General features: G+C 34.3%; 1 protein-coding gene across 2 annotated transcripts in view; it reads right to left on the bottom strand.

The window, feature by feature from the left end:
- LOC145678887 (uncharacterized) overlaps positions 1-14,085 on the bottom strand; it is a 136,299-nt gene that overhangs the window by 43,221 nt on the left and 78,993 nt on the right. For both annotated transcript variants that reach the window (XM_081749463.1, XM_081749464.1), the window contains 4 exons: positions 8,304-8,510; positions 6,213-6,311; positions 4,758-4,866; positions 2,149-2,336 (listed from right to left, as the gene is read on the bottom strand). In XM_081749463.1, the coding sequence (XP_081605589.1) occupies positions 2,149-2,336; positions 4,758-4,866; positions 6,213-6,311; positions 8,304-8,510 (603 nt within the window). The remainder of the gene's footprint in view (positions 1-2,148; positions 2,337-4,757; positions 4,867-6,212; positions 6,312-8,303; positions 8,511-14,085) is intronic.

Below are 14,085 nucleotides of genomic sequence, written 5' to 3'. Positions count from 1 at the left end.
GATTTATAATTATTAATTATGGTCTCTCCATAGTATTGACATACCAAAAATAAATACAATGCTTCTTGAATTAAGTTACTTAACGTTAGATGTACACTTCCAAGTTCATTGTAAACATTATATTTACAGTTTTAGTGTATCGTTTTATCTCCGATCACTAGAATTGGCAGTCACTGACAAAGGTTGTACTTCCTGTCCGAAAATTCAAGCCAGTGCTCGGATAACGCTGTGTTGGGTTTTCGTTACTGTTGACAGTTTGAATACATACTACGGTATATGATACCATATACATCAGAATTATCATTATACATAAGTTGCTATCTAGGTGCAGTATTTATTCAAGAAACAAATTATGTCATTAAAAGGAGTCAACGTTTCCCAGTCATTGTGCAGAATAACTACTTTTTTGGCTGGTTTCCACAAACATTGCGAAATATGCCATACAGTGCTTTCCCGAGCTCGGTTACGTGCATTTCGTGAGTTTCTCTGAGCTAACTAACTATAAAAAAAAAAAAAAAAAAAAAAAAAAAAAAAAAAAAAAAGAGAGCGTGAGGAGCGTGACTCATAATAATTGAATTTTGAGAATAAAATCACACTGATGTGTGTTGATATTATTTTTTGAAATGAAATGTTAATCTTGATATTTTGAAGATTTAGTTTAATTGAATGAATAACCGTTCAAAACAGTTTAGTGTATATCTCTACAGAGTATGAAACTGGCCGATCGTACCATTTCGGTGAAAACAGAAAAAAAGAATCTCAATTTACTGTACGGACAAACTATCTTACTTTTAATTCGAGGACAGACGTATAATTTCATGATTGTAATATAGAAAATAAAATAAAGGAAGAACAAGAAATTATTTTAGTGGCATTTTTTTTATTGGTTTATAAAAAATTTGTTGTTCCTTTCAATCTCAGTTTCATACCTATAGTAGTGAAGGTTCTTAATACTCCAATGATAGATCGTGTGATATCTAAGGTTAAAAATGTGTTTCTAGATATTAAGTATAGATATACACATATAAATACATTGCTTCTAGTTTTTGAAAGAAGAAAAAAATATTGGACATATTATAGAGATATTGAAAAAAAATACGTTTAATTTGTACGTTTATGTAAATGAGACTAAGAAAGAATATTTCTTTTTTAAAGTATAAGTTCGAGCATGAACTTAGCTTACAATTTTATGATTTTTCTTCTTCTTTACGTCCTTTTACAGTACTAAGGTTATGAAGGACATACCCTATTAAAATAGCGCTGAATCTATTCGGAGTTTAATCCCAGACCAACCTTTAAAGCAATTAGAGTAATGAAAACCAACCATATTTTAAAAGAACATATACATAAACAGGGCCGGATTTGGACATGGGCCCGAGACCAGGGCGGCAAATTTTGAGGGTAAGGAATTCTAAAAAATATTTAAAAAAGCGATAAAACTATTGGAAATACATATTTCACCAACGACTCAATAAAATAAGAGAAAGCCATGTCTTTTTAATAGCCGTGAATACGATAATATTGTAGCAGATTAGTCTCTAGCAAATATTGTCATAAGTCAGTTGGTTATTATGGTGGTTTAATCAGTTGTCAGTGAATCTGCTGAAAAGGGCGGCAATGGGCAGCTAGGGGCGACCTATTGGTCGTTAGGAGCGTTAATTTCACTAGGGCTCATGGGCGCAAAACATGGAAATCCGGCCCTGTACATAAACATCTGGATATCCAAAGAGTTGTTTAAATATTTGGATTTACAATAACAAAATTACGTATTTTTGAAGTTAAACTTAGTTCATCCTAAGAAAGAACAAAATATTCACCGCCTGAGTTCAAGGGTGTCATCAAAATTTACTTCAGAAGAAGAATAATAACAATAAAACGGCTTACACCATTAGAAGATAATACTAGAAGTTTAGTAGTATTTCTGTTCTTTCTCATGATGAACTGAAATTAGTTTATTCAAACACTAAAATTAAGAATTTCCATTTCTGATACTGAAAGAATTTTCTCTATTTAGTTAAATTTAATATAATTTTAAGCATATGTTTAAAATTAAAAAGAAAAATGTATTATTACTTTGCTCATAAAATTTACATTCATTTTGATTCCTGAAGTGAGTTACTAAATGTTACACAAATACTACCTACTTACCGGACTGCCCTTAGGTCCTGGTGAACCAGGGCTTCCTGAGAGTCCTGGAGGACCTCTTGCCCCTGGAAAACCAGGAGGACCTGAAGGTCCACTTGCACCGGGACTTCCTTTCTCACCTGAAGCACCGTCTTTCCCTGGAGGTCCCTGAGGACCAGCTTCTCCTGGTTGACCAGGTCTTCCAGATTCACCTTTGAAAGATTGTTAAATTATTTAGTAAAAATTAATTTTTGAAATAAGTTTCAACATTTGTTCAATTCCTCACAATATTTAACGTTCATTATTGACCATTTTTGAGTTAACTTACTTCATGTGAGCTACACCCAAAATTCCAGAGATTAATTTGTTCTTTGATTTTAATTAACAATTCATATCGAAATACGCTAAGATATAATTTTGACTGTGACTAACATTATCGAAAGTTTGTAGTACATGATACTAATATTAATGTTAGTCATTTTGTAAACCCTTGACGGGAAAGATGGGTGAACTCAGGCTAAAGCCAAAACCAGGAAATAAAGTAAACTTTTTTTTTTTTTTTTTTAAGGAATGGTTTGACATATTTAGCGACAGAGAGAAAAAAAAAACACGAGGATCTCAAAGGCTTCTTATATAAGCTTCAAATTTGACTTGGTCGGGGTGAGGCCAAAGGCCAATTTTGATAGAAGTTATACATTACTAAAACGACAAATTACTAAAAAAATATCTCAAATGAAAGCTATAATATTAAATAGTCGTTGACAAGAAGTCATTGATACCCTATTTAAATGAGCTGCCAAATTCGTCGGAGATCAATTAACAGGGTTACAACTTTTTGTTTGAGGTCGGTCAAGACCAAAGACATAAATTGATAAATGTCTCAAAAGTACTTGAAAGTAGAAATAATAATAGAAAAAAAAAAACACCAGAAGAGAATTGAAGACATTTAGGGAAGGGAGGAAGAGGGACAGTCATACCAACAGCAACGGTTGACTAAAGGGCATACTAAATAATTAAGGCCACAGGAAATATTAGAAAAGAAAGAAAACATATATTTAAGATTTGGGAGCATGAATTGGTGCAAACCTACGTGCAGTGCCGGATTTACGTATAAGATAAACAAGCTTTAGCTTAGGGCCCCACTCTCTTGGGGGCCACCCAAAAATAGAGGAAAAAAACTGGATTTGCCTTTCCAAAATATAAGAGAAATAGTAAATAAGATAAAATCTACATAACAACAGTGCTTTGTGTTGTGTAAGTCCTATGATGTAAGTAATGGGGCCCCTCCTGCTACTCGTAACCCGCTTCCTAAAATATCACTAGTTTCTTCATTTCTGTATATAGGATGCCTACGTTTATCTGGTCACATAAAGGGTCCCATTACCTTCAATAGCTTAGGGCCCCACCAAACCTAAATCCAGCTCTGCCTACGTTAACCTACATGTATATTCTTGCCTTTTCTTTTGTTATTAATTTACGTATTTTCCTATTTATGAATTGTTTATTAATTCTTCTGTTTGGATTCTATTTCTTCATGTGATAAATTCTAAATACCTGATTTGCAGAATGATCTTTCTTATTTTAACTGACTTTTATACTTGTCTTGGTAGTTGCAAGCACAAGCATGCTATTTTAGTTATCATCATGGCATGGGCTCCTGAACATCGTTCATTTGTTGTTAAAGCATATTTAAGAGTAAAGACGACTTTGTGATTGCAACGTAGCGGCAGTTTCGCAGCCATTTTAGAGTAGATCGATAGTTCCTGATAAGCTATTGTTGCAGTTAAGAAATTTTAGACAATCACGTTTCACAAAAAGGAAATCGCCCGGTAAACTTCGCAGCATTTGAACTCTACGAACCTATATCACTTTTGCGAGGAATGCTTCTAGGGTGACTCAATTTCGTTACGTCATGAGATTTCATGGCCAGCTCGTTCACCAGATCAACCTCTTAGTGATTTATTTTCTTTAGGGATTCCTAACAGCCGAAATCTTTAAATATAATTCACGGACAGTTAAGAAACTGAAATGTATTATTTGTTCTGGTGTCGTGGCAACACTAGTGACAATGTGAATGTGAGTATTGCAGAACTTCTGGAAGAGACTTCAGAAGGTATAGTTTGTGAGCACAAGCATTCAGACATTGTTTTCAAATAAGTGATTACAAAATTTCAAATCTCTCTGGGTGATGATGAAATTAAATTTGTAATAGGATCTATTCTGTTCTATCTGCTTCATATCAGAAAGATATTTCTGTCTGTACTTTTGAATTTCTTTACCTGTTGAATATAGTCTCATGTGATCAACCAATGAATTCCCACGGGAGGATTTATTGGTAAGTAACCAACTTTTTGTTAATAGTCTCATGTGATGTATTATTTATTATTTTTTGCTTCATCCATTCTGATCAACTAATATTTCTTTACAGTTGCTCAACGTTGATTTCTATAAAACCAAACCACATAAATGAAGACATTATATGGACGCCTGACACCTGTACTTGTTCTGTTTGGGTTACAAAACGGGATTTATTGTTGTATTTACTTTTTCATTCGGTAGTCATTATTGTGTATTCTTTTAAATAGAACTATCGCTAATTTAAAGGTGAAATGTTATTGAAATACAATCATTACCTCTAGGTCCTTGTAAGCCTTGACTTCCCTTAGGTCCTGGTGCTCCCTGATCTCCTTTAGCTCCTGGACTGCCAGGAAATCCTGGGGGTCCTGGTTTTCCAATCGCTCCCTAAAATTAATACGAATACTTTATCCATTTCTATAATAATTTCCACATTTTTTGGTTTTAAATTAGATTGAAAAATTAAGAAATATCGTGTTACTAATAAAAGGGTTTTATAGAGATATCTAACATCTTCTGATTAAGATTAAGAATATTGAAAATTGTTTTATATTTAGAAATTGTATTGTCAACCCTCAACCCTCATTTATTAGTTCTTTATTGATGACGCTATTTATGAAGCTGATTCAGAAAGTATTGCCCACTACTTGGCCAATAGTTCTGCAAATATTCTGAAGTGTTTATTATTAACGCACTGATGTTTAAGCTATAGAACATCAGTTGTTTCACTTTCCTCTCTCTTCTCGTTCCAAAGTAATGGAGCAATCCGGGGCATCCAGTGGTAACGTCCTGTTGAAACAGCAGGTTGTCATTGAATTTCTTTCTGAGGAAGGTTGTGCGCCCAGGAACATTCATCGCCTGCGACGAGTCGTGGATACACCATTAGGGCCCGGAAACGAAACGCCAATCGATGGAGTACTGCCACACGTCCTCTCCTCCGCCAAAAATTTCAAAGTTGTCCCATCTGATGGCAAAGTGTTGTAGACATTCTGCCTTATCCTGCCTATAGTCCGGATCTTGCGCCCTGCGACTTTTGGCTTTTACCAAACTTAAGGATCACTTTAAGGGCCAACGTTACAGTTGTGACGCGAAGGAGGAAGCAACAATTCTGCAATGGTATCGCCAGCAGCTATAATTCTTCACCGACGGCATAAAAAACCTTGTTTGGCGCTGGCGCAAGTGTATTCTCCGTAATGGGGACTATGTTGAAAAATGATGTCATTATTTGTAGCTGACATTGCAAGCTTTCCACTGATAACTGTATTGGTGCTGGTCAAGCACAAATAAAGGCATTACTTTCTGAATCACTCTCGTATTACAACAAAACGTTCATATAAAAAAATGTTACAGACGAATTGAACTTCCATCACAGCAAAATAGTTACGAATGAAACAGTTTGTTGAAATAATTTATACAAGTACTTCACTACAATTAATTTGATTTATTGCATAAAGAACTTTATGTAGACATTTATAAATTTGAAATCACATTTTCAAACTTTTTACTCAGTTTTATTTGACTTGTGAATTATTAAACTTAAGAAAAAGTAGCATTCACTGTTAACACAGGAAAAATGGTGTATGACCTTTCTGAGACAAATGGTATGTGAACTTTGAAAAATGTACAACATGTGACCTTTCCTTGCTGAGAATTTAATATCTCTAATCACTTATGATTTTTTTTCCCCTACAAAATGAGGTATCCTAGTAAAACAAGTAACCTATATAACTTACCGGTGGACCTGGTGGACCAGCTATTCCATCAATTCCTCTTAATCCTGGCGGACCTGGTGGACCTTCTCGTCCTCTTTCTCCTCGTGGTCCAGCTGGACCCTAGTGAATAAAAAGTCAAATTACACATAATTAAATTTTTTTCGCAATTCATAATTTATATTATAATGAGCTTATAAAACAATTAACTTCGTCACTTTCTCTCCTTGTAAACCACCTTCTATGCAGTAATCTTAAAGCTCTGATTTTTTGTCTTCTTTATTATTTGTACCGTAATTTTAATTACTCTATTCTCTTATTTGTTTTGAACAGAAGTTCAGATCTAAAAGCTATGTATATTTTGAGTTAAGACCTAAACATCAGCAAACTTAGGTTTTCATGTTTTTGTTCATTTTTAAAACAAATTGATGATCAAAGTGCAGAAAAGTGTTAAATTTGAAATTAAATAATCTATTAATAAAGAAATTTATCTAGTTATCCGAATTATTTCCAAAAGTAACCTAATACTAAATAGAAAGTTTAGTATTGAGTAACTGAATTTAAAATAATTTAACACCTTAAATGATGAAAATGAAACAGTTGAAAAAAATTGCATATAATATAAAGATTCATATACTATTTGAAAGAGTATAATGATTTTCTTTATGTTCTTAACATTTAGAAGGTACAGGTGGGCAGGTCATTTAGCCACAATGCAAAAAAAGTAGGAGCGCTTTCAAAGTTTTAACTGGAAATTCAATCAGAAAAGGACCATTAGGAAGACCTAGGTACAGATAAGAGAACAATATTAGCCGCTTAGCGGTCGAATTTATTTTAGAGAAACTTCCCAAAAAGGTCATATTATTTTATTTCATATTTTAAATCTATCATAAATGCGTGCTAATACGATCTATTTTAATTGTCATTCAGAACCAAATTTCAAATACTACTTCTGGATTATCCAGAGTTTTTTCGGGCACAATTGAAAATAAAATAATTGTAAGATTAAATGAATTTGCGTGCTGAAAAAATATGTTTTATTTAAACAAAAGCTTTATCTGCTAAGTCCTGAACAGAATCATGGCAAAATTTCTATCGTCTTATGAGGCTATTTCAAACGTGAAAACATTCAATCGGGATTATCCCGAAATATTTCGGGCACTGCAGGAGCCTGCCCTGCGGCGGACTTTTACACTGCCCTCTGGTGTAAAAGTCAATAAACCAAAACAAAAGGCGGTTAATTTGCTTGTTAAGATTTGCTGCCTGCACCTTTTCTTCTCACAACGAAACATTTCGCTTAAATACAGATTCGAACGGAAAAATATAGTTTCAACGTAATAACTCGGGATAATCAAGATTTACATATTACCCTTGAACGTAATAATTCGGGTAAAACCGTTAAGCGGTTAAGATGGATCTCGTAGAAATGGGAATACAACGTAGAAACTGGATCCTATTGGCTAAGGATAGAAGTCAGCGGAGAGCTTTCGTGAATGCGGCATTGAACCTCCGGGTTCCATAGGGCATAGAGCTAGCTAGCTAGCTAGTGGCGTAACTTCAAGTTTCAGCGCCCTCCTCCGCAACCCTTAGTTATGCGCTCCCACTTTCTATATATTTTGCGCCCTACTTTATATATATTTGCGCCCCTGGAGCTCTTGCGCCTCCCCGCGCCGCAGGGATTGCTGGGGTGCAATTTACGCCTATGTAGCTAGCTTGTTAAAATTATACAGTCTTTAAAAATCTTGGCCAGCCCTATCTCTCTTTTAAAGGCAATGTCGCAAGCATCACTGAGAAAATTTAACACTTTAATTTAAAACAAAAATCTCAATTGACCAGGAAAATTTAGCCTTTTTTATTTACTTTCATATATCATAAAAATATAGACCTTTTCAAAGAAAGGGTGCTGGCCAGGTATTTTAAACAAAACTGTACGTCAAAACTATGTTTTCCGTTAATAAACTGTTACTTAAGACCCTCACAATCACTCATGTGAAATGTACTGTACTTTATTTTTTTATTTATTAAGAATTCATCCGTACTTTACATTTACGTATGCGATTCTAGTGATATCTGCATGTATTATTTAAAATACTTTCACTTATATATGTTGCTTACCATAGGTCCAACTGGTCCGATAGGTCCTGGAGGTCCTGGAGATCCCTTTTCTCCCGGTGGTCCCTGTTCACCTTTCGCTCCGTCTAATCCAGGGAATCCTCTGTGGCCTTTAATGCCAGGAAGACCAGGCATTCCAGGTAGACCTCGGGGTCCAGGTGGTCCGGCAGCACCAGGTTGTCCACTTTCACCGTCATCTCCAGGTTCACCCTAAAACAAAATAACATTAACATAAATTCCTTTTAAACTAATATTTACATAGACTAATATTTATGTGAAATAGAACACACAGGAGAGAAATGCAGGCAGAAACCAGAGAAACCAAACATACAGAGTGAAAACCTGAAGAAAAGAAGAAAGAAGAAGATGACCAATAGGTAAACACGAAAACACAAAACATACGACATACAAAACAAAACACACGTAACAAACTCAAACTCAATAAAACAAAAAAACACACAAAATCTCGCAAGACTAGAAATGAGAGTAGAGTTAAGCAAATATTAAGTTTAGTTATTTCTTTGTTCGTTTTATCTTTGTTTTTTGTCCAATCCCTTGTTTTGGTTTCACGTCCTTTTCCCCTTCCCTTTCCTTCTTCAAAATTATGAAATAAATAAACCCAAAAGAGAAATCATTCGCAATGACGATACTTCGCCGGTTTTGAATGCTCAAGGCACCGGCTGACAGTAACGCGGCTGAGCGAATGAAAAAAAAAAAAAAAAAATAAAATAAAAAAAATACATGCATTGGGAAAAGAAGGCAATTCAAAGTATATTTCAATTTATCGAAAGCGACAAGATTTGTGAATTCTGTATCCAAAGAGTTAAATTTCGTAGGAATAATCAACAGAAAGTAATTATTCTATATGGTTTTAATGATTTCAACACAGTTTATTACCTCTGTTGAGCAATAATTTATTGTGAGGTAATTTTGAAATCTATTATAATTATTTAAATATATTATGAAAATGTTCAAACTCTTTAGTATCGTTTATACTGTCGGAAAAAGAGGTCTCATAAAAGGGCTTAAGCGGTTTGCCATAAGGCCCAGACTGAGTCACGTGATCAGGATAGAAGTCACGTTGGGTGCTAAATCGAGTCTGGAGATTCCAAATCCAGATGTGAGATATTTCAAGCACGTAACCTCCACGTCGGGCGCCCTGAGTGAATCGAAGAAGATGCATATAATTCATCATTATTATTGATTTTACTCAAACAACTTGACTTTCGATAATGTTCTATCCATATTTACCTTATGTGCTATACATTGTTTTTAAGTTTTTCATTATGTCTTTGCAATAAGCTTTTAATTAGCCATATCCAGGGCTGGCCTTAGGTGGTGCGGGGCTTGATTGGGAACATTTTGCGGGGTCCTAGGTTTACAACTAACTTGCACCAAGGATATAAAATGGGCTCTCCCTACTGGTCTAGTGGTTATAACCATTATACCCATTTTCCTTTATAACGTTTTTCCATATGCAAAATGTTCTGATGAAAACGCTCACCCTGTTCATTGCTTATAGCAGCTAATTTTTAAGAGAAATAACTCAAATGGAAATGCAAACAATGTGAATAAATTTTAAAATACATATTTCACGCGTGTGACTAGCAGTTTTTCAAGATGGTTCTATACCAGCATTTCATAGTTTACTTCTCCTACAAGTAAACCTATCGATGTCGAAATCTAGTTCCTTGACCAAACTTGGCAGAGAAGTGTGGAATATCAAGAAATAAGCGTAAGCAAAATTTAAAGTGCTTCCGTCCATAAAGATGGCCGCGTTGGCCAAAAACCTGATTGATCAGAATAAGCTATGTGTTCCAAGTTTGAAAATTTAATCTTATTTGGAAAATGGGTAAAGGGATGAAAAACAAAAACACATTAACCGACACCGGAAGGAAGTAGACATCTTTCTGAGGGTATGCTTATCATGGCCGCCATCTTGAAGTCGGTCATCTTGTATCTCGTTCGACTTTTTTTTTTTTTTTTTTTTTAATAGGAAGGGGGTCATGTAATAGGTTTATATCAAACTGGGCTAGAATTTTACGAGAAAGAGAATGGTGAAGTCTATGTTTCCATAACTTTATATTTGTAAGACATAATGAAATGCACATTCATATGAATGCATCGGTTCAAAGATTTCTTAACGGCTGTATTTTTTTTAATTTTTTTTTTTTTTTTTTTTTTAAGAATTCAAGTAAGGAAAACCTAATGTACGATACTGAGAACATCGTAGGTAGCTACTTATGAAAGGTATAATCAGCTTGAAGTTCTTATCGACTGCAGACAAAATGAAATGGTGATGAGACGATCACAAGCCTTAAGGAACTCATGGAAAATGGATGACATATTTTCCATTGGATTATTCGAGTTAGAAGACAAATCTTCATGAGCGGCCACCTATTCAGTACGCACTACTATACATTCGGTTATCCTGACTTGATTTTTTTTTTTTTTATACATCCACGGGATTTTTCATAGGAGAGGGCAAAGTTTGTCCTCTGGTTTTGTATTTTTAATATAGCTATAATAAGAGAAAGGCTATGCAAAGAAGTCGCACTGAGGCTGATTTATTTGATACCATCTCGGTATTCACGGTAGTATCACATGACATAATCAGTAAGAACGCCAGCGACTTTTACTTACTAGTTAGTGGGATGTTCCAAATGAAAGAGGGTTTGCACCCAGACATTTTTACACAAACTCAAAGGAAACAATACTTTGACGCCCAGGGGTGTATGTAAGGAAATTTGGGAGAGTGTTAGGGGTGGGCAGAATGGTCTCTGGACATAATACCTATTTTTACAACAGAAGTTGTAAACGTAAAGAAAATAAAGAAACTACTGCAGCATTAAATTCAGAAAATATTTGCTTCTTCCCGGAAACTTAATACAAACTATACATTTACTCGTTAGGGAGAGGCCATACCCTCCCTTGTAGAGTCCATGGATGTACCTGTGTTGCAATATGCTGGTATACTTGACAACCGAGAATAGCAGATACATCTTAACGGTGCCATAGCCACTTGGTCGGGGAACCCGCAATCATTAGGAACCCCATGAACAGAATGATATGTATTAATTACATGTATTAGGAGCAAAATTTAGTCACAGGAATCAGAATATACTTGTTTACTCTGGGGCCTAATATGCTGTTAAAGTGGCACTGGAGAGTAGAGAAGACGGCACTAGCGCGGGACCTCGTTAGGCGCGGGCTAGATTGGGAGTAATCGGTCCAATCGGCTTAAAGCCATCCCCGGCCACCTCTTCATTATAGTTTTTGAGATATGTGGACGACTTTATCTTTTTCATTGATTTTTTTCATTGAAGTTAATGTTCATGTTTCGTGATTTTTGCTATGTTTCGTACATTTGAGGACAATTTGTTTTTGAAATATAAACCCTGTTCGACCTAAGCTCTAAACTGCGATAAACAAAGCCACGTAAAACTAAATCTCGCTGATTTGCTGTTGACCTACCGACGCTTGTACTCCTCCGCAAAATAGTTCATATGATTTGATTATTACTTCTACTATGAAGCTCCATATAAAACTGCTACATGATTATAAACGACAAAAATATAATATGAGTTATCTAATAAAACTGCAATCGAGTGTAGTTAATGAAACAAAGGAAATAAACACTAAGCATGCGCAGTAATTATGGCGCCAATTCAACTGTAGACGCGTGTTCTGCTTTCAAACCTGAAAGACGACTGTCATGAATCCCGGTTCCGCGAGTTTTGTGAAATACAAACAAGGGAAACCTTTACTCACTAAGCAACTATTATTTACCAGTGAATTTCATTTTTTTTTAAAATCTTTCGAGTTTTTTCTTTCTGTTCTGCTGCTGCTGTATCTGGACAACACGAGACAGTATTGTCAAAATGCACGTGTATAATTTACTCCTTCCCGTGGGGTGTGGGAGTGATACATCACTAGCCAATCGTATTTGTGACAAGCGGAAGGATACAAATATTTTGTTTATCGGAGTTTAGAGCTTACGCTGAACAGGGAATAGAATCTACATAGTCTCTTCTATATTTAAGCTGAATTTCAGCCACCTCCCTCTTTTGGTTTCTGAGATAAGTGGAGGAATTTTTTTTTTTTTCCATTGATTTTCCATTGACATTAATGTTAATATTTCGTACGTTTTGACTATGTTCCATCCATTTTAGAACAATTTGCTTTCGGAATATAGAATATACATAGTCTTTTCTACATTTATACATAGTCGTATACATTTATACATTTATATATAGTCTTTACACATAGTCTCTAGTAAACACATTTATTTTCTAAATTAACAATTCGATTACGATACTACCAATGCCCAACGATATCACATTGTTTGTAACCTATATAAACTGTATTATACACAAATTAGGAAGCCCATTCTAATGGCATTCATAGAGTAAATTTACAAGTGCGAATACAGTTTTTTTAAAGCTAATGTGTAAAAATACATTTCTGTTTAAACAGAAAAAAGACTAGAAAAAATGCATATATTTTGAAAGGAAATTTGACATACGTACTTTGGAAGCATGCCAGGTGACAGTATATTATTATTATTATTATTATTATTATTATTATTATTATTATTATTATTATTATTATTATTATTATTATTATTATTATTATTATTATTATTATTATTATTATTATTATTATTATTATTATTATAGAGGTTTGTCGCACAGCACCCATCAATATATTGAACGTAGTCATTTATTATTTATTCTATATATTCTACTAAAAATTACTGAATTGCACATCAAGATTGTTGATCTTCCCATTGCGCATGACGCATTCTTTGAAATATGTTTCCCCTTCTGCTCTTCAATCTTCCTTCTTCCCCAGTTTAGAGTCATAATTCAAGCGTTGCTTTCTTACACATTGAATATTGTTTTAAACAAAATTTTAATTGTTGCTTGGTCGAAATATTTCAATCGACATTTTTGAAATCTAACTAAATTTTCAATGACGCAATTTGAGTCGTAGTCAGTGTTAAATTCAGATATTCCCCCCCCCCGGGGGGGGGGTGAACTCAAAAGTAGCATGTTGAATAATTCCATTCACATGCACATCTTACCTAATTAATATTGAGACTAATTGCTGATAAATATTCAACGTTAAATTACGTATGATTAAAAAAGTTTAATTTTATCTAAAACATTAAATATTATAAAGACTGGAAAAATGTAGTTTTAGATTTAAGGTTTAATTGGTATTTAGAGTAGTTATTTTTATTATTTCGTATTTACAGTAGTTTATGTTTGTTATTAATCTAGAAGTTTGGTAAAAGAAGACTTAAAAAACTCAAATATTTTAATTTTCCTAAAACAAACATACACTGAGAAAAAAATGTAGGTGGCGTACTTAAAAAGATAGGTTACACGCGTAATTCCTGTAGTTTTTGGACTTAACGTACAGCAGACGTATAACTGAAAACGCATGTTTTATAATACTTTCTGTATAAATGTTCCATCTATACGTACTTTCCGTATGAAACAATGTAGGCGATCAGGATCTCACATACAAATGGACGTATATAACATATAGCTGACGAAGATAACATAAGTATATGCATGTTATATACGGAAAACTGTTAGATGTCAGACATCCTGCAACGGCATACCTAAGGGCAGTGCCTATGTAGCATACGGATGACGTATGCTCCGTACTGATTTCTATAGTAAGCAAGAGGATACCGCATATTTGTACAATATACCGCTGTCCGGAGAACGTATTTTTCTCTGTGTACATAGAAATATTTTAACAAAAAAGTTTT

Source organism: Thermobia domestica, chromosome 2, assembly GCF_964235325.1.
Source record: "Thermobia domestica chromosome 2, izTheDome1.hap1.1, whole genome shotgun sequence".
NCBI classification, from domain to species: domain Eukaryota; kingdom Metazoa; phylum Arthropoda; class Insecta; order Zygentoma; family Lepismatidae; genus Thermobia; species Thermobia domestica.
The sequence above is the reverse complement of the archived record's forward strand: the minus strand, read 5'-3'. Positions and strand labels throughout refer to the sequence as shown.